Raw genomic sequence first — 26,791 nt, 5'->3', positions numbered from 1 at the left:
AATAATTTATAAAATAATACTATAGTAAATTATTATTACATTAGATATTACAGATATATGTTAGAAATAAAATAATACTATAATAAATTATTATTATTATTATTACATTAGATATATTATCTTAAAAAATTTAGAATATTTTACCCCTTTACATTTTTTTTATGAAATTTAAAGAGTCAAAAATAATTAAGAATTTTGATTATCCCGTCGCTTGTCAAGACATGCACTTATCAGAAAGTGGGAATTTCCTCGCTTCAGTCGGAACTTACAAACCTTCTGTAAAAATCCACGATCTCGTAAATATCGCCCAGAAAAGTGACAGACATTTAGAATCAGACGCCCTAAAGATTTTATCTCTAACAAAAAATTGTGAGAAACTCGCTCTCTTGAGAGTTGACAGGTACATAGAATTCCATGTAAAATACGGCATGCATGAAAGAATCAGAGTGCCCAAAATGTGCTATGATTTGAAAATGAATAATTTTAATGCAAATTTACTAGCATGTGGTAAATCTCCAGATATTTACAGATTTGATCTTTTAGAAGGGAGATTCGTAGAATCTTATAAAACAAATTTACAGAAGATTATGTCTTGTGATATTAATAATGTACACGGGCTTATAGGATATTGTGGAGATAAAAAGATTGAGTTTATAGATCAGAGATCTGAAGAAATTATTAGTACAGTGGAAGATGAAGATTTAGTAAATTTGTCATTTTCTGAAAATGGCTTAAATTTCGCCACTGGCTCCGCCCCTGGCCAAGTTAAGATTTTTGATTTGAGATCTAAAAAGGAATTAAATATTTATGCGCATAAAGAGAGTATAAGGAAGATTAAGATGGTAGGGAAATCAGTAGTGAGTGTAGACAAGGAAGAAGTTATCATATTTTCTGAGAATGAAATAATTGATAGAATAAATGTAGAGTGTCCTATAAATACATTTGATATTTTAGGAGGGGTGATTTTCCTTGGACTTGATGATTTGAATATGCGGACATTTTACTGTTCAGATTTTGGATTTATTCCCGACTGGTTTCGGGCCATCAAAGTGGAATAAAATATAAATATGCTAAAATGTGATTTATTATTTATGTGTCTAATATTAAATATATGTCTAATACTAAATATATGTCTAATACTAAATATATGTCTAATACTAAATATATGTCTAATACTAAATATATGTCTAATACTAAATATATGTCTAATACTATATATATGTCTAATACTAAATATATGTCAGTCCAATAATCATAATTATATGTCTTATACATATTTCATTTATAGTGCTTCTAAAGATACCCATTAGAGAAATATTGATATGAATCATATAGGCCTGTTCCCATACTATTATAACTCTTATTAATTAATAATAAACAATATGCTTCTATCTCTTTATCACTCATCTCTAATTTCAATCTATCCTTGAAATTACTCAGTGTCTTTTTATTTATACATTTCATATCAGAATTCTCTGACAAGATCTCTAAAATTCGACACAGTCTCTCACTGTGTCGTCTTAAGGCACAAAAGCCTTCTAAAAATAAAATCTTGAAATCTTCACTTAAATCTCTAATTAATTCCTCATATTCACTGGAAAACTTAAAAGGCGCTATTTCTACACAATAAAATCCAGGGTGATCCCCGAGAATAAAGCCAAAATCCACATGGATCAAGTGGCCTTGGGAATCTAATAAAATATTCCCATTGTGTCTATCTTTGACTTGTAACAAATAACAAGCCAAAGAATATCCCACTAGAGAAATCAGAAAATTGTGTGTGGCCTTTTTATATTCTTCAGTTTGGTCTCCGTATTTGTCTATGAAATATGTCTTGAGGCTGAAATTCCTGTTTTCTTGTTTTCCTATCTCTTTGATCTTGTGGATTGAGTAGGCGTCTGTCACTGTCTCAACTAGGCCTGCGTTATTATTGACGAAATATATTTGGTAGACTTTAATCCAAATGTCTTTCTTCTCTTCTGTCCAGATCTCCTGCATGACTGAGAGTATTTGATAAGCAATTATCTCTTGTTTGAGACTTGAGCCTGTCTTGACGATCATACTGACCATCTTATAGTCTTTTAATTTAACATAAGGATTAGATTTATCGTCTATCTTAATATTTTCTTCAGGATTGTCTTCATTTTTGTGTTCTTCAGGAATTTCTTTATCTTTGTTTTCTTCGTTTTTATTTTCTTCTTTTTTATTCATGAAGAATACACTAGACATGTCTACTATGTCATTTGTACCATTTAAATTTAGTAAATTCATATTTAATATATCTAAACCATCAATATTATCTAGACCATCTTTGATATTATCTAGACCATCTTTGATATTGTCTTTTGTATCATCTCTTATATTACTATAATCTTTTAAATTTGCTTCTACATCATCTAAATTTGCTTCTGACTCTTCATATTTTTGATCTATGTCTAAGATCTGCTCAAGAGATACTAAAACATTCTCTTTAATTCCACTACTTTCAGAAATATATGTCATCCCTGACACGGCATTCAATTGTTTCATTATAAATGACGCATTCTTAATATCCATCTTATTCTTCTTACTCTTTTCATTCGCCACTTCCATGACTATTACAAATGGACAATTCTCTGCCGAATTTAATATTGTACATTTCTCAATTTTAATATTTAATAAATATTTCATCTTAAAAAATGGTAAAGTAATTCTCCCTGGTAAATTACAATTTAAAAGTTTAAGCTCCATTTCTAATCCTTTTTGTCTTAAACTTTTTGGTAATTTATTAAGTCTTTTACTTATATCTATTAAATACTCTATAAATATAATACTACTCTTAATTAAATCAGATCTAAAAGCATATCCTCTAAAATCAGATTTAAAATTAATTTTTGATATATTTTTACTTTGTAAAAAAATCTTTTCATAATCTTTTATATTTTTAAACATTTTCAAATCTACTACCCAGAAAACTGATCTTAAAAAACATAAAAAAATACCATCAAAATTTGATATACTTTTTTTATCTTTAAAAATTCCTGGTAATTTACTAAATCTTTTTTTATAATAAATTTGTGCTTCTAAAATCTTCTTATTATTATATCGTAATTCATCTTTAAATATGTCACATATTAAAAAATAACAAAAAATAGATTTTTTAGAATCTATTAATTCTATAGATCCTTTTAAATAGAAATATAAAGCTAAGAAAAATTTTCTATTTTTTAAAGAAGAATTTTTCAATAAATTGTAAAGAGGTTTGCTTATTTCTGAATCTGAGTGGTAAAGGAAAACATGAACTAATTGGGGAATTATAATTAGTAAATTGTAATGTTTTAGTTTTTTACAAATGTACTCGTGGATTCCTACTGTGGGGTACCGGTAGAGGAAAGATACGGCAAGCCAGGGATCAAAGTTCTTGGTGTTGATTAGTTTTTTCAACCAGAGATTTGAATCTTCGGAATTCATGCAAGGGTGAAGAAATTTCCAAATTTATATTTTTTTGAAACAATTTGTTTCAAGAAACAAACAAACTCCAAAAAGAAGAAAATATCTTAATGATATTATATTTGTAATAATTTCTAAATGATCTTGCATTTTTGTAGTAAAAATTAGTTACAATGTATTTTTAATATTTCTGAATGATGTTATATTTTTACTAAATTATTCTTATGTTTCATTGCACATTCAAGAAATCTCTTGTTTATCTTTTCTTGTACTCATTTTTTTCCCTTGATGGATTCCTTCATTTCACATATTTTTAATCAAGACATTATCTCTTCTATAAAATATTTACACCAAAACTCCAATATTCTACTAATCTCCACTGACATTTTTATTTTACAAAATGCACTCTCAATTTTCAAGGCACATTTCCAGTCTTTAAATTACAATATTGAAGATATCAAGACCAAAAAAGATATAAAAGACAAGTCTCTTATTATTATCAAGCTTGATACTAATAATCCACTTCTTTATTACTATTTGGATCTTAGTAATATAAAAAAATGTAAAGTGATTTTTTATACTCAGAATATATTGGCGATAGACAATATGGAGAAGCGAGTAAGAAGTCGCTTTTCTAATCAAATATGTTTGTTGAGAAGTTTAAGTCTGAGTGAATATTTATCATATTATAAATATTTAATTTATAAAACTAATATAACAAGAAAAACGACAGGGAGACCAAAACGGAGTGCCGCCGTACAGACAAATACGAAATTACGAAGTAAGAAGAAAATTAAAGACAGTAAACACATACTTAATTCAATATTAGAAGATGATAAACACACACTTAATCTAATATTAGAAGATGATAAACACACAATAATTAATTCAATATTACAAGATCAAATGCCAATTTCTAATGATGAATTTGTAAGGAAAATGCTCTCTCAAGAATATTTAGATCTTTTATCTCGCGAATACGAGTCAAATCGAGACATTAACAATTTAGTCAATATTTTCTACAGGTTAAAACATGACATCTCCCCGTTCACTCTAAATTCCATGTTAAATATTCTAAATATTCCTCATTTGGCCATTTTACTTATGTCTTGTACTAGAAAAGTACTCTTTAATGATGTGGTAAGAGAATTTAGGAAATTTATAATAACTTGTAAAGAACTAAAGAAGTTGAGAGATGACGAGATATTTGAAGCATATTGCGAACTAGTAGAATATAATCTGATAAATGAGAAAGGGAATATATTGATAAATGAGACATGTGTGAGAAGATTTATAAATATGACAGGGAAGCCTAACTACTTAAAAAACTTATTAAATAAAAAGATAATTTAAATAAGACTGATGTATCTAAAAATATTATTAATTAAAATCTAATGTCAGCTCTAGTTATAAAATAAAAACTAGATCTTTTTATAAAAAAATGCCTTCTTTTATACACATTACAATGTAAAGACACTTCAGCATCATCTCTACAGTAAAAATCTCTTAACCTATTTTACAACATTATTAAATTTAGTTTATTATATATTTACAATATTATTAAAATAAGTTTATTGTTTCTTTTTAATAAATGCATCAAGACTTGATTGCTTCGCTTTATTTCTACATTTCATCATCATATTCACCCCATTCTCAACTCGTTTCTCTTCAAATCCTTTTTCTTCTACCAAATACTTTTTTATCTCTTTCATATCTATTTCATCCCACTTAATATTCATTTCTCTCTCATCAATATCTACTTCTATACTACTCAACTCTTTAAATATTTCTCTAGCTTTCTCAAAATTAAATAATTCATTTTTTTCAATTTTTTCATTTTTAAAAATATTTTCAATATTTTTATATTTTTTTATAAATATCAAACTTTTTTTAGGTCCAATACCTTTACAAGATTCCGTATAATCACATCCCAATAAAATGCACAAATCTATAAATTCATCTAAATTCATATCTAAATCTTTTAATAATTCTTCTAAATTATATTCAATAATTTTTTGATTTTTTGTTACACCAGCCGAAAAATTTCTTAAAAGTTTTAATCCTCCAAATGGTAAAGTGTCCATATCTTCTGTAGCTACAGCGTGTACAATTTTCTGTTTACAAAGATAAGCGCAAAAAGCTTCAGCTTCACTTGGTGCAGTTAAATAAGGAATTTTTAATAAATCTAATAATTTTTTACAATCTTTTACATGTTCATCAGTGACTTTGATTTTCCTTTTAGTTTGTTTTTCAATTTCAATTTTGTTTTCTAATTCTTCTGCTATTTTTAATTCTTCATCAGCTTTTTCTCGTTTTTCTTTTCGTTTTTTTAATTCGTAAATTTTTAATTCGGGTGGTTTACCATCAAAAATGAAGATTGGAATTATTCCTGATTCTACTATTCTTAGAGTTCTGTAGAACATGCCTATTAAATGGGAAGTTGGTATGTCACCGTAGCCTAGTGGATTACCACTAGATCTGACGGCGATAAGAAATTGGTAGATGAAGTTTGAGATATCGATGGCTATCTTTTTAAAAGTGTATGATGCGACTGGTTTTTCTTTTATACCTTTTTTGCAGTTTTCTTTTAAAACAGCACTTAGTTGTTTTATACCCATTATTAAGGGATACAACACAGCACTAATGAAATAAAAATTATATAGTATTCATATATTATATAGTATTCATATATTATATTGTTTTATATAGTATTCATATATTATATAGTATTCATTATTATATAGTTTTTATAAGTTATTTTGGTTTATATTTATGCGCATAAATTATAAATATAAATTTATACTATTATAAAAACATGAATTTACATCAGCATAAAACATAAATAAAATTTACATATATAATACTAACACACATTTTAAGATATTATAACACATTATATAATTATAAGATATTATATTTTTTTGTATGCGCTAAAGTCCAATTTTAATTTACCATTCCAATTCACCCTGCGCATTACTAAATGCAAAATCCACATTCCCTAAATTAACAAATCCTTGTTTAAAATTACATTTATATTTACATTTGGTCCTTGATACTTTCACATACATACACATTAAGAAATTTGAAGTTTCTTCCATCATTTCATATTCTTCATCAGATGACAAATATAAATCTGTAGAAGATGTGTCTACAGATTTTTCTTTATTTTCTTCTTTTTTTGGATTTTCATACCATTCTCTTATATTTTTCCTCCATCCTTTTTGGATGTCGAAGATTATATTTCTGCCTATTCCTTCTGGTTCTCCTTCTATTTCCAGTTTTGTGAGGACTTCTTCTATTAAATCAGTGTAGATTCTTGACATTTCGATATTCATTTTTAGGGGGTAAAAAAAATATAAAAAATTGAATATAAAAAGGAAAAAAAAATGGAAAGCGGGGTTGTATAAAAAATCAAGTAAGAAATATTGCATAATGTAATATATGAATTATACTATATGAAATATAATATATATAATAATAATATATATAATAATAATATATATAATATATATAATATAAGTTTATTATAAGATATTTGCATAATGAATTATAGTACATCAATTATAATATTACTAAAATAATATACATAATATTACTAAAATAATATACATAATATTAATAATATGTTATAATTATGCAAATATTTTTAAAATATTTATGTTTTAGTTTTATTTTGTTTTTGTTTGTTTTTTTGTTTATAAAAAAACAAAATACAAACAAACTCACACACATGCTCATTCCTCCAGATTTCTACACTCAAGAAAGAGTCGACTCTGATTTGGATATTCTCAGGTTGTATTACACACTCTGTGATGAATTAAACTTGACTGAAGATTTAAAAGAGACTTTTCTAAGATTGAGTAAATTAGTCGGGAAGCCTGTTTTTCTTAAGGAGTTTGTTCTACTTGCGAAGTTTATAAATAATAAGAGGAGTAAAAAGAAAGTAGAGTATGAAGAAGAGCAGTCCTCAGATTTCTACAATAAAACTTGTTAAGTAAATATTATATAAATATTTATGTAAGTTTATGCTAATAATATAATATTTATGCTTATATTATTTATGCATATTAATATACAATGCATAAATAGCATAAATATAATATAATATAATATAATATAATATAATATAATATAATATAATATAATATAATATAATATAATATAATATAATATAATATAATATAATATAATATAATATAATATAATATAATATAATATAATATAATATAATATAATATAATATAATATAATATAATATAATATAATATAATATAATATAATATAATATAATATAATATAATATAATATAATATAATATAATATAATAAATAAATATCTCCCATTTTAGTTTATTTTATATTCCAGTGTATATTAGTATAAGTGACGCCATAAATGAGAATAATAATATCACTTCTGATGTTGCATACAGTAGTACAAAGCTTATATTAAATTTTGTTTCCTTATATAATTTCTTAAATCCTTCTTTACTTATATTCCCCATGAGTATCCCCACTGCGTATCCTGTCCCGCCCAGTATAAGACAGGCCAGTGTATGAGCCAGAGACATATTCATAGTGTAGTCTCCTTCCATCCTTGACAAGATGATCATGACGAGAATAAAGGCCTGGAAGAAGATTGAGGATGACATGATTGTGGCTATGTAGGAGTAAGTCATGACTTGCTTTTTATGCGCATAAAGGGAGGAGGAAGTGGCGGCGAGAGTCATTCCATAGCATGAGCCATAAGAAGTCAGAGAAATGAGGAAGATGAGACCCAGAGAGATGATCAAGTAAGGAATACTTTCTAAATTTCCCAACATGATTTAGGGGGTGCATAATATGAATAATATATTGTATTATATTATGCATTATATATTATGTATATTATGTAATATATTGTAATATTTCTTTATGCATTATATATTATGCATATTTGCATTATACAAATGTAGTCTTAATACATATTTTATATTATACATTACTTTTTGCTCTGCCCCCCTTTGAGATGTGCTTGAAATACTTCGGGCTTACTGAATTGTGTGGTGAATCAAATACTGGGAAAACTGCTCTCTGTATAGAAGAAAGTAAGAAATATTTCACTATGTATCTCTGTACTACTAATTTCCCCATTCTAAGATGCCCAGAAGGGAATCTTCTTATTAAATTAGTCCAGTCTCTAGAAGACATCTTCTCTTCTATAAAACTCTGTAAAGAATATAAAGTCGAGTTACTAGTTATAGATAACTTGTCTAGTATCGTAGATACTAGTCATAATAAGATATCTAGACTTGTATTGTATCTTAAGAAGATGATTTATAAATATAAACTCAGAGTACTAGTAGTAAATACTACTAGTACTCTGAGTTATAAGATGACTTATAGTTACAAACTGGGACTAGAGTGGGAATATCAAGTCAATACTAGATATAAAATGTATAAAGAAGAAGGAGTTATTAGATTAGAGATAGTGAAATGTCCAATAGAACTAAATTATAAATATACAATAGAAATAAACTCAACAACAATCAGTATAAATTAGTATAAGATATAAGACATAAAGTTAGTATAAGTTAGTATAAGATATAATTCAGTATAAGATATAACCCTTCTTTTATTCAATGATAAGATATAAAGTTCTTGTTAAAGATCTTAAAGATGAAAAGGCTTTAAATGTCGAGATGGCGGGTATTTGTGTAAAGAACTCCCTTAAGACATTCTTATTCTTGGACTATACGGGAGATATAGAAATTTATAAGAAGCCTGGTCTGGAGATACCAAATAAAAGACTAGTAATATTCTGTAAGATATTTCATAATAAAAAGAAGACAAGAATTTACTGTCCGGAATATAAAGTCACAGATTTATTTGAGACAATTTTCCATACCTTAGAAGTCATAACCTTAAAACTAATATAAACTGAATATAAACTACAATATAAATTATATATTACATATTATATATTAAATTATATACTACATTATTAAATAATAAACTATTTTATTAAATAATAAAATAGTTTATTATTTAGTTTATAAAGTTGACTTCTTAAATTCTTCATCTGTTATCTTCTCATATAAAGGATCATATCCTATCTGCAAATTAAACCCATACTTCCCTTTATCTAATACAGCCTGAGAAAACTCAATCTTCTGCTTCTCGGCTAACTTGGGGCCTATAAAAGGCCCAGGGAACTCTTTCTTCACTTGTAACTGACGACTTAAAGCATACAAAGAAATAGAAACTTGTTTAAGATTCTTTTCCTCAAATAAATCTACAGTCTGAAAGAGCTCATATTCTAAAATACCATACTTCTTTAGACCATTAATAAATGCACAAATATTCTCCCTCTGTACAAACAACTGAGGAGATTTCTTATAAATTATATTGTAACCACAAGTCTTGTTTAAAAGACGGCACAAAACAGTGCCGTCTTTTAGAGCGGAAGCGAAAGAAAGATTTGAGAAATCGTCACCTAAGATTAAAGAAATCCAATTTAAAATTTCATCCATGGGGTAAAAAAAAAGTGAAAAATTTTAAATAAAAAATTTAAAATTATGTTATTTTTAAATATAGAACAATTTATTAAATATTAAATTTAATACAATATTAACAAATTTTCTATATTTAATTTTTTACATATAGAACAATTTGTTAAATAAAAATTAAGATATTTGTTTACATATTACGTAGAGATAATCATCTAAAGAAATTTACAAAAAATTCATTAAAATTTTAATTTTTATTTTTTCTAAGATGTTTTTTTTGCAAATTTTTTAAAACATAACATTCTTTATCCCTTTAATATGTACACAAAAGAAAAGAAAATAGGAGAAGGAACATACGCTACAATTTACAAAGCATATTCAAAAAACAACGAACTTGTAGCTATAAAAAAAATAAAAAAAACTAAAAACTCTATGGGCTTCGATATCTCAGCCATAAGAGAAATCAAATCTCTAAAAAAAATCAAAAATAAATACGTTATTAATTTAAAAGATATTTATATTAAAAACGACAATATTCATTTAGTCTTAGAATATTTAGAAACTGATTTAGAACAACTTATAAGAAACAAATCAATAATCTTTTTACCATCAGATATTAAAAGTTATATGATTATGATTCTTACTGGTGTTTATAGTTTACACGAGAAATTTATTATACATAGAGATTTAAAACCAAATAATATATTAATTAATAAAAATAATATAATAAAAATAGCGGATTTCGGGTTATCAAGAAGTATAGGAAGGAATATGACTAGTCAAGCTGTAACTAGATGGTATAGGGCGCCTGAATTGTTATTAGGTAGTAGAATTTATGGAATGTCAGTGGATATGTGGTCAATTGGGTGTATATTCGCGGAATTAATGTTAAGAGTACCACTATTTGCAGGGGAATCGGATTTGGAACAATTAAATCTTATATTTAAAGTATTTGGGACACCGAAAGAAGAAGAATATAAAAGTATAAAAGAATTATCTGGGTATATTAAATTTAATGAGAAAGATGCTATTAAATTGGAAGAATTGTTTAGTGCGGCTAGTGAAGAAACATTGGAGATGATGAAAAAATTTTTCATTTTTGATCCTAATAAAAGAATAGATGTGTATTCTGCACTAATGGATAAATATTTTAAAAATGAACCCAAAGCGACACTACCTAAAGATTTACCAAGATAAAAAAAATTAATAAAAAAAAAGTTATTGAGAAATTTTTATAATAACAATTTTAAAAATGTTATGTAGACTGTTGTTCGTCCAACAGTCTTAGAAGAATTATTACTATTAAATTGTTTACAAATCTTTTTTATAATATTCTAGGAATGATTCTCTTTTTATGTTTTAAAAAAAAACTCGGTGTATTTTCCCTCCAAAAACCTATTAATACAAAGGAGGAAATATCTACTTAATGGTATCCTCGAGTCTCTGAGGTAGCCTTGGGACCATTGAAGAGCTGTTCCTTGACATATAACATGCACAATAAGATAAATAATGTATCATATATAATAATGTATTATATTACTTAAAAAATATAAAAAACGCCCCATTTTGATGGAAAATGAAACAAAACAACAAGAAGAATTATATGACTTATTAGATGAATACTCAGAATTAAAAGATTTATACTTGAATATGAAAAACAACAAAATACAACTCAAAGAAAAACTAAAAGAAATGAAATTTTTGAAAAAATAAAAATTATTTAATATTTTAAAAATAATATAAAGAAATATTTATTAAAAATTAGTAAATTTATTTAAAAATAATTTGTAATTCCTTATTCAAATCATAAAAAAATAAAATATTTTTTTTATAAAACTCATCTAATAAAATTTTGGCAACATTTTCATGTTTATCTTTATGTATCCCAAACTTCTCACTTAACAATTCAACAAAAGATTCATATGAGTCGAAAATTTGTATAGAAAAATGATGACTTAACTTTTCTTTATCAATTTGTGTCTCTATTAATTTTTTAATTAAATCTTTATAAAGCACATCTCTCATAGTCAAACAACCTCTTAAAAGACTTTTAATTCCTTGTTCAGAATCAAGAGTAAAAATTTTACTATTAGAAACCATATTTCTTACAAAATTTTTACCAACACGTTTTTCTCCTAAAATACCAACTGATAAATCATTTTTACCAACAAAAATATTAAATTCATTATTCCAATTTCTTAATCTTTCATCAGAACTGTCTTTAGAAACAATAAACGAATTATTAATTTTTTTAAACTCAAAAAGATATTCTAAAGAAATATCATTTTTATAATTTAAAACTAGATAAAACGGCTTATCGCCGAAAATATCAAATTTAGGGAGACTGTAAATATCTCTGGGATCAACAATAACTAAAAACATTTCATTATCATTTAAAAACTTTTTAAATGCATCTTCTTTCTCAATTACTAATTCTTTACGACTTCGTTCATTATTTTTGATATCATTCAGCCGTTGAACATCTTCATCTGTCATTAAAATATGTTTAGGAATCTTGGATCTACTCTTTCGTTTCAATATGGCTTCTTTTCTTCTATCTTTATCTTGTTTTCTAATCTTTTTGACTATTTTATTTTTTTTTCTAGTACTCAATCGCTTACTTTTTCTTTTTTTATCGACCATAATATCGTGGGCTAAAAAAACCGTTATTTTTCAATATTAATTTACCCTCAAATATTAAAAAAAGATGAAAAATAATTTTATTTTTAGTACAACTGATATTATTAAAAATAAAATGGATACAAATAATTATAAATACGTTGTATTACAAAACCGACTTAAAGTTTTACTAATTTCTGATGAAAAAGCTGATAAATCTGGTTGTTCGCTTTGTGTAAATGTTGGATCTTTTGATGAAACTGAAATAAGCGGGTTAGCACACTTTTTAGAACATTTGTTGTTTATGGGTACAGAAAAATATCCAGATGAAAATGATTATATGAATTTTCTTAGTATGCATAATGGCAGTAGTAACGCGTATACTTGTAATGATTCAACTGTGTATTATTTTGATGTTAGTAATAAATATTTTAATGATGCTTTAGATAGATTTGCACAATTTTTTATTGGACCGTTATTTAATAAAGATTCTGTTGATAGAGAAATATCTGCAGTGAATTCAGAATTCCTTGGGACTGTTAGTAATGATGGAAATAGAAGAGAAAGATTTTTACAACTGTGTTATAAAGAAGAATTAGAGGAAAGTAGATTTGATTGTGGTAACTCTGATACGCTTAGAATTAAAAATATAAGAGAGAAAGTGATAGATTTTTACAATAATAAATATCATCCAGATAGAATGGCCTGTGTTGTTTACAGTAATAAATCTATTGAAGAAATGGAAGAGATAATTAAAATTTTTAATGATGTTCCATCGGAAAAAACAAGCAATAATACGAATAATACATCACTAACAAAATACCCATGCACTAGATATAATGAGTATATTCAAAATGTGAAAAAAGTAAACTGGTACAATTTATGGAGCCAATACAACGATAGTGATAAAATTTTTAAGGAAGACTGTGTAAACAAACTTCTAAAACTGAAAAGTATTGAAGATACTAAACGACTGGATATCAATATAAAAACTTTGCATCCAAATATAAACAATTTATTATTTGATGTCTTAATAGAAGATATATTAAAAGAAGATAAAGGATGTATAAAAATATTGAAAGATCTCAATTTAGCCTATGATATGTCAGTGTATATAAGGCCGATAAAATACTATGGAATATTTAAAATATCTGTATTTTTAACTGATAAAGGGTTTGAAAATCCAATACTTGTAGTAAATGAGATCGAAAATTTTTTAAAAAATTATGAAATGTTGAGTTCAGACATTCAAAAAATGGTAGACCATAATGAAATTAATTTTATGTATAGGGAAAAAGAAGACGTAATAGATATGATTGAAGAAATATCTGATAATATTATGAGGGTACCTATCCAAAATATATTGAATTATGAATATCTTAATAATAAACCTAGCAAGGAACTAATAAATGAAGTAATGGATAGCATAAGAAAAAGAGAGGAATGGGTATTTTTTGTATCTTCGAATAGTTTTAATCTTAAGTCTAAGGATTCGATATATGGTATTGAATATGAAAAATAAATAATTACAGCTAAAATCTTTTTTAATTATGAAAACGAAGTGTAAAAAGGATATAACGAAAGAAAAAAATGCATACACTTGAGTATGTTTTTATAATTTAAAATTGTGTGATGTATTTTACTCACTAAAAAATTTTTTAAGCCAAGTTTCTTAAATTAAAATATAGTGTACATATCCCCAAATTTTTATTTTATCTAGTAACTCTATTTCGAACATATCGTTTGGTTTATTTTTTTGCCTTGTGTAGTCCAAAGATATACATTTTATTGCTTTTTTTCTGAGCAGCAAAATGACCCACAATATATATTAAATTATATGGCAGTAAATCGAACTTTAGCTTTTTAAAATACATATCTTTTTTTTTAGAACATTGTCGTTCTGATAAAATCATAAGTAAGTTTTTAATGTAGGAAAAAAAGTAAATTTAACTGTATTATATGTGTTGCCAATTAAATTTTATCCGACAAAGATTATTAAGTAACTAGCTAATACATCGTAAAAACGGTAGCAGTTTAATATTTATATTAGAAACACTTTACAATTGCTTACATTATATTCAGACCTATTAAACTACTGCCGAAAATTTTTATTGTCTGCGATGGTAATAATTTTTTATTTTAAAGTTATATGGGATACACAAGAAAATTTAGCAACTTAAAATGAATTTTAATAATCCAATAACACAAAATTAAAAATTAAATATTTTTAATATCAATTTATATAAGAAAAATACTTGATTTGGTAAATACTACGAACAAATAACAATCAATATAGATTAAATTTGTTGTAATAAATTAACAAATAAGTGATTGATTAATTTAATATTTGAAAAAAGCAATTGCGCATGTACTTTTAAATCGAAAATGGCACATTGAAAGCGGTATAATAATGTTTGTAATTTTACATTTTTTCGTCTTTAATATTATAGGAATCTATTCTATTTTTATAAATCGCCAAAAAATTATCTAAAGGGATTTCAAGCAGAATATAAAAAAATTAGCAACTACTACAACGTAATTCTTAATTAATTCGACGATATTAGTTACTTTATCGACAGAGGCCGATTAAAATTTTGTAATGATTTAAATGTATTATAAATTATATTTACATTGTCATTATTAGTCAAAAATTCATAATCGCATAGTCCTAGTTCTCTGATGTTTAATATTAAACTTCCTAGATAATTAAATATAATTTGAATTGATTTATCTTGCCACATCAATGTTGGACTCCTCATACAATAATTTATTGAGATTAAATGGACTACCTTTTTTCATAATATAGTTTTTGGCTTGGGTAGTAAAATTTAGTAATTCCATTACAATCATTGATTATATCATTAAGTCTGTATATCAAAAGAGAATTATAAGCTAGTTATAGATTGTACATGTTTCCAGAAGACTTTAATATAGTGGTTGTTGCATGTGCGTCGACAGGTTTTTTTTACAACTTGGTATGAAGGCACATGAGTATTATATGTTAGTTCATATGTTTCTACTCAATGTCGCTGTATTTTTTAGTGGTAAATACAGACAAGAAGTACATGAATATTGGAGGGTACAATTTTCATTTATCTAATATATTGTTTACAAAAAAATGATTTTGTTATAATGAAACCTAAAAATATATTTTGTCGTCTTAGACACGTTATATATTTCCTATATAAAGACGCGATGCTTTACATATTGTCATTTTACCAAACATTTTTTTTTGTTTGATAACTTCTCGCAAACTGAAGCGAATTTTTTTTTTATAAAAAATGCTTAGATATGTTAAAAAAATGGCATATACTACTAAAATACTAAAATTTACCATTTTTAAAATATTTTTCGATTTTTTTGCTAATTTTTGTAATTTAATATTTTTTTTTAATGATCAAACAAGTTTAGTTCATCAGAGTACATTAGCAATAATAAAGCTTTAGCTGTAAGAGAAAACTTTTAAATGCGAAAAATCACATAAGTTGTGCAAAAAGCGACTATTTTTTATTTTACTTGTTGCAATAACTAGAAAAGTCATATAAGTGTCCATTGTAAAGTTCAGATGATTAACAAAAGCCAAAAATATTTTTTAACGGTTATTTTGCTTATTGCATTAACCTTCGAAACTGTATGTTTATATTATAAAAAAATGTATATAATTTTAATACATATTAATATAGGGAAAAGACCTCCGATGTTGAATATACTGGCGTTTATAGATGTAGACAATATATAGAAAAAAAAATAATCAAACTGTTAAATAAAGGCATTAATTTGATACTTCTCTTATGACGACAGATGAGATAAGACAGGATAAATTATCTATTATTTAAACTTAACAACTTAAGTTTAAAATTTCCGTCATATATAATTTCTCTGATAAACATAAAAAACCCTCGATGAAATAGATTTCCAACTAGCTGTCTTAGTCTATAACGAATAGCTTTAATCTCTACAATGAGACCATAAACTGTTGTTATTTACACTTTTTTTTTCTTTGCATTCAAAGCGGAGAAGTCTTACATTAAGATAAGAGGAGCCACGTGATGTTATTCAACTAGTATTACGAGGTTCTATCCCATTAAAAGACACCTATATAATTTGATGGTGCAGTGTTCTCGCAGTATCCATTGAACTTTGGCTCTAGGAAAGTTTTTTTTTGCATCTATACCTAATTCGTCCTAAGCGACCTCATACGAATATGGATTTCTGTAACCCGAGTATTGCATATTCAAACGAGCTCAAAAATCCCCACAATCATCATATCGCGCGCACGGCTCCTTACGCCGAAATTTATAATCTAGCATTTTTGGCGCTGCGTTGAACTTTAAACTTATAAGAATGATTTACAAAGGAAAAAACGAATTTAACCTGTCTATTTTAAAATATTTTTATCATTGATATACATTTAAGAAAATTGAAAATGATCGATAACCATGACTAAAAATATTTTGAAACTAAGATCCCGATCAAAACACAGATCGAATGATGCTTATTGTGAGATTTACACATGCGTTAATTTTTTTTTTATTCCAAAATAAATGATTAATTTTGTGTTTTGACGTATTCCTGAACTTTAAACAAAGAAATTTTTTGATTGATCCTGGGCTTTATTAGATACTAAATTTAAAATCATAAAGTTTTTTATGAAGAGATTTTGTTTTTAATTAGTAAACATGATTATGACTTAAAAAATCAACAAAGTAAATTTTACATTGACATAATCGAAACCGTATTAATTAAAATAGTGATTTATTTCTTTATGTTTGAAAACAACACATTCATAAAAAAATAATGTTAAAAGGTATAAAAACATCTTGTTTCAATTCCAGTATATGATTTTAAGAGCGATCTATTGTCTCTTCTATTTTAAACTTTTTTCTTTGGTCTGTATTATTACAAAATTTTGAATTATTTTTTATAATCGCCAAGATACCATACAACGGATTTTAAACGAAGATTTTACAAGTTTTAGCAATTATTTGTTTGTTGTGATCAATGAGAATTATGTTGTTTGATACACGTTTGACAGGGCAAGCCGTAATTTTAGTAATGTTGTTAATATCCTATAAATACTTTCTATGCCAGCTTTATACACTATTATTTCCAGGTTGAAAAGTTTTAAATCTACGATGTTTAATATTAAATATTTAAGTGAATTAAAAAAAATTGGATTATTTTATCTTTTCACATCTTCGATACATCTTCCAGTAATAATTTTCGGGAATCAAATGCACGATATTTGTTTCAAAACATAATATCTCGCTTGGATAGTAAAAATATTAACTTTCAGAGTTATTATTTATTATATCACTAAGTTTATGAGCAATGCTAGCGATTTAGGCACTATGCGAATTGTATTCGTCTATTGGAGTAGAGTAAACATAGCCATTTGTTTGTATATTTTGAGAATTCGATAAAACGAAATCAATGGACCTATTATAATTGTTCTTCCATTCGTTTGTTTTGTAAAAATATCGCAATTTTGCTCTGAATCAAAACCACACATTAAAAGATGAACATTATATGATAAAAAAATTAATTGTAGAAATACATTTTTTTAGATAGCCAGAATAGAAAATTATAGTAGTTTTTAGTTAATATTCTCTTAGTAATAGCGGATAGTCAAGCTTATTTTGCTTTTTAACCTAAATGAGTACGACCATGGCAGCAACTAAATAGTGATGGGGTGTGTTATATATCTTTAAGCTATAAAATTTTATTGCATTTTAGATTATTTTCGAAAGAGAAAAAAACTATCCAGAAGCCTATTTATTTCCAAATCATTCAATGCATCAAATCTTATGTATATACAAATACAAAATCTTTTGATAACAGTTCAATTTTTTTAGGATAAACTTGAGAAATGAATATAATTATAGTAAAAACTTAAGCATAATGCTATTCTTTTCTAACAAATTGCATTGAATATGCTCAAAATTTTATAATCTGTATAGAGATACAAATTAAATGAATTCAAAGTATTAGCTATAAAAATTATTTTAAATTTCAATATGATATCCACATAAATCTATATAACATCTAGCAGAGTTGTTTTGGACAATTGATTCTTTTTAAAAAAAAATAAATTATTAATAATGACAAGTATTCGTGCCTCTGCTTTTTTTGCTTTCTATCACAAAAAAAATTAATGCTAAGCAAAAAATAAAATTTAAACGATACAAAAATAGAAAATCTCAATTTATGGTAATTTGAGATATGATTAGTTGATATATAATTTCAATTTAGTCATACGAAAAGGAACAAACTGCGCCTTTTAGATTACGTAGCATAAAAGTTTTAAAAATAATAAGAAATTTATAGAATTCTAATAATTAATTTATCTTTAATACTATAGGAAAGACACCATAATCAAAAACGTCTACACTTACAATAATCAACCCCATCAATGTAACGAGAAATTATTCGTTTGCAAATAATATACAAAATAGGCAAAACAGAAATATTTAAATTGACGTATCTTAATATCCAATAAATTGATTGATATTTTTAAAGAAGTCTTTTGTAGAAACAAAATTTTTAATATCAAAACGAAAATTTTTGTTGGCCTAGTCTTGTTTTTATGGTATAAATTCTATATTTCAAATTTATACCTTTAATTGTAAATATCTTTACCATATATAATTTCAATTAAGTGATGTTGTAAGGCCATAGTAATACTATTAATTAATTTTCTAAGAGAAGCCTTGGTCATAATAATTCCAAGTAAACCATTGTATGCTCTTGATAAATAATTATGCTATCATTACTCTAAAGTTTGTTATTTCCCTTTCATTTCGGTTATGTATCGATATGCTCCCAAAAACCTTCTTATGAGTAACTTGTTCAAAAAACCCATAAAAGTTATATATAATTTAAATCCAAGTATATGCGAATGTGTTATTTGATTGAATTATTCTTATACATAAGAAAATCTAAACAACATACAAAAAGATAAATATTTATGATAAATACATATCTATAGATTCATATAAAAATCTATGTGCGGCATTATATCAACAAGAAAATAATTGCAAAATATTTATTACGACTATTTGTTTCAAGTTTTTTTTTAACTACAGCAAATATCTCAAATTTATAGAAAAAAAATTCCATAAAATTATTTTTACCGATAAGGATAGAAAGTAGAGGTCAAAGATATATTTTACTGAAATCAAAAAATTACAAAGATACTATTACGGACAGGCTAAAACAGCATTGCTAAGCACATTAGCACCACTTTAGGAGGTTGCATATCACCGAAGCGCGAAATAATATTTAAACACAATTAAAAACATTTTTGATATTTTTTTTTGTTAATATGCTTTTGAAATTTATATTGCGTCATCTTCGATTAAACACAATTTTATTTTTAGAAAATGTTAAGTATTATTATATGAAGCGCACACTAAACAACAATTTTACAAATTCCTCATCCGTTTTATTTCATTTACTTGGAAGAGCTTCTATTAATTTATACAGCAGACCGTAAATTTCGTTTAAAAATTTTATATAATTTTCACATACATGGCATCTCTTATTTATATTAGATCTTGTATATATTTGATTTTCAATGTTTTATAAATTAAGAAATGCTATATATGAGTTTAGTACAATATGTATAGTAAGCTTCAAAAAGACAATTTTTTGAATCAGTAAAGTTAGGATCATTTCCATAATTTAAATATAGACTTTGAATATTAAATCTGCCAATTCCATGTTTTTATTTACAACCATTTTAAATTAACTATAAAGGTCTTAACCATATATATATAGTCATATGTTTGTACTTGTTTTTTGATTTAAAGGAAAATCTTGACCCTTATTTACATGGCGAGGGAAATTTTCATCATATTATTTTTTACATAATCATATTTTTATTTACAATATTAATTTTGATTTCTTTGCCTTTAGTCTAAAGAATTAATTACATCACCCCGATTTATTTTAAAAAATAGCAAAAATCATGCAAAGAAAGGTCAAGTATGTTTATTTGACTCTTAAATAGGTAAATGATTCGTCGGCCTGATCCAGACCTTTGATCTCTAGGCGACCCTTAGAGAAAAACAAACAAAAACGAAAATTGTTTTGTTTTACAAAACTTTGATATATCAATAAAAAAATCCGGGAAATTGTTTAAATTTTGGAATTGTATATCCTGAGCCAAAATATTTCTGAAAAAACGGACATAGATTTTTCTTCGATCCCTTTTAGATATAATAACACATTTAAGATGGTAATCGGACTTCTACATTTGATTGGTAGTCTTCTACGCTTCGTTTATAATACATCATTAATTATCAAACGCCGTGCTCGCCTTTTATAAAATCTACTGCTTTGAGGCAGGATTTATACCCACAATATGTAAAATCGTTCAGTTTAGAATTTTTTAAATAATCGTTTCATGATGAGAAGAGTACGATTGGGTACTATTTAAATTATCAGGTAAATATTTTGTAAATCAACAGTCTAAACAAACGCAGCAAAGTTTTGATGGTTTCATATTTTTCCATTGATAATTTGACAAATATTCCCTTCACAATGTCCGTTTCGTCGGCCTGTGTCACCTCTTCAGCCCCCATTAAACATGGCATTTGCAGTTTTTCTTCTCGCTACTTTTTGAATTATTTTTAAGTCCCCAAAACACTGAAAACTTTTAACGGGAATTTTTGTTTAGGTTTACTATAGACTGTTATTTTGTAAATGAATACAGAATATAAAGTTGGGGAAGTATAGGTATTTGTGAGTAGAACATGTTTTTGTTTTACAAACTTCATTCAAATTTTCACGTTCTTTGTTTTCATACATTATAAATCCATACTGGTTAATGTACAAACTATCGAGTTTACTAGTATTATCACATTCAAAAGTTATATTTTATTTTTGTTTTTAGTATTTATGTACACATTACATATTTCTTCGGGGTATTTGGAGCGTTTTTGATCTATCGTCGAAAGTCTATACACATCCTAATCTTACAATATTTTTCTTAAAATTCATAAAATTAGCAAAATTGTTTAAGCTAAAAAAATACTTTTCGAACGAATTTTAAACAAATTTTAAAATTTTGAATCCTGGGTATATAATTCTCAAAAAAAAATATTTCCACACTTTACGGGCCAAGCTCGGATGTAGAACGTGGAAAAGGTATGTAATGCCAAGGCTCAGATTTTCGCGCCAGGTAAATTACAAAATGAAGATATGTGAAGAAATGGCATTAAAATCTAATATATATAGTTGTTAGTGTGCTATAAAATAATAGACTACCGTCAATAACAAGACTTTTTAGGTTTTTTCTTTATCAACCCTCTTTTATGGTTTTAGAAATGAGTTAACCTTTTGATTGGGTTTGATTTTTGGCAAAAATATTGTTTACAAAAAACCAATTTTTATAAATATTACAAAATATCTATTTTAAAATTTTAAAAAAAAATGTGAAGAGAAATATTATAACAACATATGGATGCTAAAAACAAACATACTTTGTTTTATTCCCTTATAAATTAGTTTGTTTACTAAACCTCCGGTTTTTTTTATAACAAAGAAAAATCTTTTTTAGTAGTATTTTTTTGTAAAAAAAATATTTATACCCAAGATCAATCATTTGGTGTCTTTAGACATACTATAAAATATATATAAATAAATGCTATGTGGTTTATTTTTTGTGGAGACACTGTATATTTCACTGTAATCTTTATATATATATATATACAAAATTTTCCCACTTTTTTGTTGGTATTAGTTGCCATTAAGGCCTCTTCTATGCATAAAAACTCGCTTCCCCAATGGTCAAATAAAGAATAGTTATTATTCGTTCAAAAGAGGACATTTTAACTTTTATGATTGTTGTTGGTAACATTATTTGAAAAAAAATCTTAACAATGTAAAAAAATATGTTATTAACAAATCAAGTTTTTTAAACTAAAAAATTTATTTTTTTAATTTCTCTAACAATGTGTTCATTTCATTGATACTTTCAAAATATATTTTAGTTTCTTGTGAAAGTTTATATAGTTGATTTTGAACCTCCCTAATAGAATCTTGAACCAATTCTTTTCGTTGATCATTATCATCAAACTTAGAATTTATATCATCATTTATATTCTGTAAAATAATATTCATTGGTGCTTTACTTAAAATTTCAAAAAATTTCGCCGCCACCAAATTGTTATGATAGACATAAAATGAATTTGAAGACACTTTGTCAATGGACATAGGTGTAAATTTTAATAAAGTTTTTAAGACCTTAGATATAAAAAATATATCTTTTTTATATCTTGATAATTCATTGCTAGTAAGATCTAATTCTTGTATGTTTTTTAGTAAATAATATATGGAATTGGAATCGACGAAGGACAATTTGCAATTCCATCTGACTATTACATTCCCTATGTTGGTTGTTGAAAGTCGATATTCTAAATTTCTTGTTTGACATAAATACATGCTTGGGTAATAAAATTTAATATCGTCCTTTAAGTCTTTAAGTATGTTTTCTAGCTCATTATTTAGGTAAGAAATGTAGTCTCCATCAAACTCTTTGTTTATTATTGGATGTTTTTTTATGTACGATAGTAATGATGGCTTACTGTATTGAATTGGCGGATTGCCACGGGAAATTTCTTCTAAATACGGTAAAGGTATGGTATTACTGTTCGCTTGGATATACGTTGTGGGATAACCGCCGCGCCTCTGTTCAGAACGGAGCACAACAAAGAAATAAAAAATCATTCTTGGGGCGAATGAGTTTTTTTTATATATTTAGGTAAAGGAGTTTTAAAATTGAATAATTTTATAGGGGAAATAATAAATGAGTATAAAAAACATCATATCTACATCATGCTCCAAATTCACTTCAAATTATAATTTATGACGTGTGATTTATAAAAATTGTACAGATCATAATATTAAATGATTGGTAGTCACACATCAACTTTTTTTGATCTTTTATGACGTTAAATAGCATTAGTATCTGTAAAAAAATTCATTGCAAAATAAAAATCAAAATTTGTTATATTGATTAAATCATCATTTTATTTTTATATGTGTCAACTTTTATTTTACTTGCTTAATCATTTTTCTAGATGTAGTAAAATATTAGAAATAATTTATACAAAATAAAAATTTATATTTCAAATGCTGTGATGTTACTGACTACATCACAATGGCAGATGACATGAAATTCATCTATTTTATATTACTATAGACCTCTTCAAAAATCACTTTGCCTCGTAAATGGGAAAAATCAAATGGTATTGTTGTACTACATTTGGAAGTACATCAATGTTTGTAATTATTGTTGAATATTATTTAAATTAAAAAAAATATAAAAGAAGGTTTAAAAAAAAGCATACTACGAAAAAATTGTGTCTTTGTGATGTAAAAACAATGAGCAAGAAAACAACAAAAAACATTGGAAACGATAAAAGCACTTACGGTAAAAGTTATTTAGAAAGCTATCATAAAAACAGTAAAGTTCTTGTGATACAGTACAAATATAATATAGTCCTCAACATGTAATTTCCAGTGTACGTTTTTAAATATTTAATAAAATTACTTCACATTTGTAATTATACGCGTCTCATAACATTGATTGACAAAATAATTGTAAACATAGAAATAACAATTATTTTTTGCAGATAATTCTATAAATCTATAAGAATATTATAGTGATAATGCCTTATGATGAATGTTGGATGGTGTGATGTGGGACTATATAACCGGAGAAGAGAAAAATCGACATATACAACAGAATTAAAATCTCATTTAATGTAGCTCCATATAAAAGTACTGGATAGCATTTATGGCAATATCCAGGTCATAAATGAGCATAAAAAACTTCATTATGAGCAGGTTGCATCTACAAAATAGTAGTTTATCTAGTGGCGTTGATGAAAATTTATTAAGTCATAATGGCTTCATTTAAATTTTTTATGTCTAATTTTTGACTTTATTATGCGCTGAATAAATCATGTAATTATTACTTTTTTCGTTCTTGTATTAAAAATCCTTTTTTGAATAAGCATTAAAGTTCTATTTGTTTTGTCGATCAAAGATTATGTGCTATATGGAATTGTTTCCTCGCCGTGTTCCTATCTGTATTAATAATCCTCCATGCTTTTTGCTTATGCGTCTATATGCTCTCATTGGCTTTCTTACAAGTATAAATTAGTTATCCGTTTCAATCCATCAACTTAGTTTGTATTTGTATAAGGTTTAAAATATAAAATTAAATGTATACTATGCGCAATATCATAAAATCTTCGTATTTATTGGTTTTTTATCTTTTCTACTATGATTTTTTTAGATTATAGATATTGACTTTATTGTGTGTATAAATAATATTTGTTTTAAAAAAATGTATTAATTTTTCTTTGTTATTTTTGATAGACATAATTTTTTTTAGCATTGCAATTTTATAAAAATTTTAAAGATTAACTTTTTGTTGTATTCTTTATCGAAGACATTTATTTTAACCTGGTCGATTTTTTGTACTAAAATGTTTGTTTTTGACAATAAGGTCCATTTATATAAATAATTTTATCTTAATAAATTTTTTTGTTTTGTAATATATTCGCAATGTTTTTTTGTGTGAAATAACATTGATTTTTTTTCATATTTTAAATTTGGCCATTTTGAAGTTATATAAATAGGTCGATAATTTCTCATGTAGCTCTGAAAGAAAATTGAAAAATTTTAAGTCATTACTTTTTTATGTTTTCTCCATATATAGCGAAAAAGTAAAAAAACATTGCCAAAAAATAGATCAAAAACTCAAGTTATAACAAATTTTAATATGAGCACATAATATCAGAGAAATAATTATGCTTTACAATGTCAATTGTGCTTACTTAGGAAAAAAATGGAGGTATACATGCATTTGATTAAAACCACTACTAAATAAGTTAAAAAAAATTAGGTAATTCAATGACTAAATAACACTTTAATAATAGCAACGAGCAATTAATTCCAGTTACTTAAAAAATTAATAAATTATTCTTAAGGAGCAATAATGGATGGAAATTTTTTATGAAACTCGAAATGAAAGACGACTGATTTTATAAACAAGATACGTTGGTGAATAACGTTTCTCAAATGATTAAATAAAGCATAATAAACATTTAACATATCAATCTTTAAGAACATTATAATATCATAAATTTTAAGAATGGTGTTTATATATTGTGATATATTTGTATAATTTCTATCCCCCATTATGATAAATAAAGACATGGGGGCGATACCGAATCGTCAGTTTACAAGTGTGGACTGTGGTCTAGAGGCCAAAAAGTTATTAAAAGAAGTTAAAAGAATATTGTATATTTTGGAGATGGAGGAAATAGAAATCAGTTTGTGGAAGCAGAGAATATTTATGGAAGGAAGTGAAGAAATAAAAAATTTCATGGTAGAAAGAATTAGTAAAGAGGACGAATATTATAAAATAATTGAGAAATTAGAGGAGGAAATATGTAGAGAAGAAAGAACTAAAAAAGAAGAAGAAAATAGGAGAGAACTTATTGAGGTTATAGCTGAGAATGTTAGAGAAACTGTAAGAAAAGAAATTCAAGAGAAAGATTTAATTTTAAGGAATACAGTACAAGAAATAAGAAATAATAGGAATTGTTTTAATTGTGGTAAATTTGGCCATATGGCTAGGAACTGCTATGTAGGAAGGAACAATAATCAGGAAAATAATAAAAAGTTTAATAAGTACTTAAATTTAGACGAAAACCAAAGTTGTAGTAGCAGTAATGATAATAAAGAATATAAACCAAGTGGAAAGACAAAACGAGTTAAGTTAAAGGAATGTAATAATAGTGATGGAAGACATAAAGAAAGAATATATGCGAGCAATAAAGAGACGAAAAGAAGATTACTGAAGAGGGCATTTACGTTGGAAGATCTCAAAGCGGAATATGAAGAAGTTTTTAAACAAGGAGATGAGGTTATAAGTTATTGTACATTAGAGAAGTGTAAGATAGATACTCCAGAGGGTAAGAAGATAGTCAGAAAGGGACAGACGATCCCACAGGCTTTGATCAAACAGACTGAGGAATATATTAATGATTTAGAAAATAGAAAAATTATAAGAAGATCGTCTTCGGAATGGCGAAACCCAATAAGAGCGATACTTAAACCAAGTGGTGAAGTAAGAGTAGTTAGTAATTTTATAGGGCTGAATGATTTAGTCGAGAAAGACCCGTATGAGCTAACGAATATGAGAGAAATAATAAGAGCTACGCAAGGGTCGATAATATT

General features: G+C 25.9%; 14 protein-coding genes across 14 annotated transcripts; 7 read left to right on the top strand and 7 right to left on the bottom strand.

Moving 5' to 3' along the window:
* Nucleotides 1-161: 161 nt before the first annotated feature.
* Nucleotides 162-1,058, top strand: VNE69_10130 (ribosome biogenesis protein ENP2; the record flags this gene model as incomplete). Its single annotated transcript, XM_065474853.1, has 1 exon — nt 162-1,058. One exon carries the CDS (start codon nt 162-164, stop codon nt 1,056-1,058), a length of 897 nt encoding a protein of 298 aa, XP_065330925.1.
* Nucleotides 1,059-1,293: 235 nt separating this feature from the next.
* VNE69_10129 (phosphatidylinositol 4-kinase) lies at nt 1,294-3,450 on the bottom strand (the record flags this gene model as incomplete). The annotated part of the gene is made up of 1 exon (XM_065474852.1): nt 1,294-3,450. One exon carries the CDS (start codon nt 3,448-3,450, stop codon nt 1,294-1,296), a length of 2,157 nt encoding a protein of 718 aa, XP_065330924.1.
* Nucleotides 3,451-3,717: 267 nt separating this feature from the next.
* VNE69_10128 (origin recognition complex subunit 4 (ORC4)) lies at nt 3,718-4,782 on the top strand (the record flags this gene model as incomplete). The annotated part of the gene is made up of 1 exon (XM_065474851.1): nt 3,718-4,782. The coding sequence occupies one exon, from the start codon at nt 3,718-3,720 to the stop codon at nt 4,780-4,782; it is 1,065 nt and encodes a 354-aa protein (XP_065330923.1).
* Nucleotides 4,783-5,000: 218 nt separating this feature from the next.
* VNE69_10127 (flap endonuclease 1 (FEN1)) lies at nt 5,001-6,047 on the bottom strand (the record flags this gene model as incomplete). Its single annotated transcript, XM_065474850.1, has 1 exon — nt 5,001-6,047. The coding sequence occupies one exon, from the start codon at nt 6,045-6,047 to the stop codon at nt 5,001-5,003; it is 1,047 nt and encodes a 348-aa protein (XP_065330922.1).
* A 330-nt stretch (nt 6,048-6,377) lies between these two features.
* VNE69_10126 (transcription initiation factor IIA large subunit (TOA1)) lies at nt 6,378-6,764 on the bottom strand (the record flags this gene model as incomplete). Its single annotated transcript, XM_065474849.1, has 1 exon — nt 6,378-6,764. One exon carries the CDS (start codon nt 6,762-6,764, stop codon nt 6,378-6,380), a length of 387 nt encoding a protein of 128 aa, XP_065330921.1.
* A 395-nt stretch (nt 6,765-7,159) lies between these two features.
* On the top strand, nt 7,160-7,423 carry VNE69_10125 (uncharacterized protein; the record flags this gene model as incomplete). The annotated part of the gene is made up of 1 exon (XM_065474848.1): nt 7,160-7,423. The coding sequence occupies one exon, from the start codon at nt 7,160-7,162 to the stop codon at nt 7,421-7,423; it is 264 nt and encodes an 87-aa protein (XP_065330920.1).
* Nucleotides 7,424-7,783: 360 nt separating this feature from the next.
* Nucleotides 7,784-8,248, bottom strand: VNE69_10124 (V-type proton ATPase subunit C (VMA11); the record flags this gene model as incomplete). The annotated part of the gene is made up of 1 exon (XM_065474847.1): nt 7,784-8,248. The coding sequence occupies one exon, from the start codon at nt 8,246-8,248 to the stop codon at nt 7,784-7,786; it is 465 nt and encodes a 154-aa protein (XP_065330919.1).
* A 185-nt stretch (nt 8,249-8,433) lies between these two features.
* On the top strand, nt 8,434-8,967 carry VNE69_10123 (DNA repair RAD55-like protein; the record flags this gene model as incomplete). The annotated part of the gene is made up of 1 exon (XM_065474846.1): nt 8,434-8,967. One exon carries the CDS (start codon nt 8,434-8,436, stop codon nt 8,965-8,967), a length of 534 nt encoding a protein of 177 aa, XP_065330918.1.
* Nucleotides 8,968-9,046: 79 nt separating this feature from the next.
* Nucleotides 9,047-9,343, top strand: VNE69_10122 (RecQ-mediated genome instability protein 2; the record flags this gene model as incomplete). The annotated part of the gene is made up of 1 exon (XM_065474845.1): nt 9,047-9,343. One exon carries the CDS (start codon nt 9,047-9,049, stop codon nt 9,341-9,343), a length of 297 nt encoding a protein of 98 aa, XP_065330917.1.
* A 114-nt stretch (nt 9,344-9,457) lies between these two features.
* On the bottom strand, nt 9,458-9,937 carry VNE69_10121 (calponin transgelin; the record flags this gene model as incomplete). Its single annotated transcript, XM_065474844.1, has 1 exon — nt 9,458-9,937. The coding sequence occupies one exon, from the start codon at nt 9,935-9,937 to the stop codon at nt 9,458-9,460; it is 480 nt and encodes a 159-aa protein (XP_065330916.1).
* A 294-nt stretch (nt 9,938-10,231) lies between these two features.
* Nucleotides 10,232-11,110, top strand: VNE69_10120 (cyclin-dependent kinase; the record flags this gene model as incomplete). The annotated part of the gene is made up of 1 exon (XM_065474843.1): nt 10,232-11,110. One exon carries the CDS (start codon nt 10,232-10,234, stop codon nt 11,108-11,110), a length of 879 nt encoding a protein of 292 aa, XP_065330915.1.
* Nucleotides 11,111-11,683: 573 nt separating this feature from the next.
* Nucleotides 11,684-12,556, bottom strand: VNE69_10119 (putative GTPase; the record flags this gene model as incomplete). The annotated part of the gene is made up of 1 exon (XM_065474842.1): nt 11,684-12,556. One exon carries the CDS (start codon nt 12,554-12,556, stop codon nt 11,684-11,686), a length of 873 nt encoding a protein of 290 aa, XP_065330914.1.
* A 64-nt stretch (nt 12,557-12,620) lies between these two features.
* VNE69_10118 (insulin-degrading enzyme (IDE)) lies at nt 12,621-14,054 on the top strand (the record flags this gene model as incomplete). The annotated part of the gene is made up of 1 exon (XM_065474841.1): nt 12,621-14,054. One exon carries the CDS (start codon nt 12,621-12,623, stop codon nt 14,052-14,054), a length of 1,434 nt encoding a protein of 477 aa, XP_065330913.1.
* An 8,411-nt stretch (nt 14,055-22,465) lies between these two features.
* Nucleotides 22,466-23,263, bottom strand: VNE69_10117 (uncharacterized protein; the record flags this gene model as incomplete). Its single annotated transcript, XM_065474840.1, has 1 exon — nt 22,466-23,263. One exon carries the CDS (start codon nt 23,261-23,263, stop codon nt 22,466-22,468), a length of 798 nt encoding a protein of 265 aa, XP_065330912.1.
* Between the last annotated feature and the right edge of the window lie 3,528 nt (nt 23,264-26,791).

This window comes from Vairimorpha necatrix, chromosome 10 (assembly GCF_036630325.1).
Source record: "Vairimorpha necatrix chromosome 10, complete sequence".
Classification (NCBI taxonomy): domain Eukaryota; kingdom Fungi; phylum Microsporidia; family Nosematidae; genus Vairimorpha; species Vairimorpha necatrix.
The sequence above is the reverse complement of the archived record's forward strand: the minus strand, read 5'-3'. Positions and strand labels throughout refer to the sequence as shown.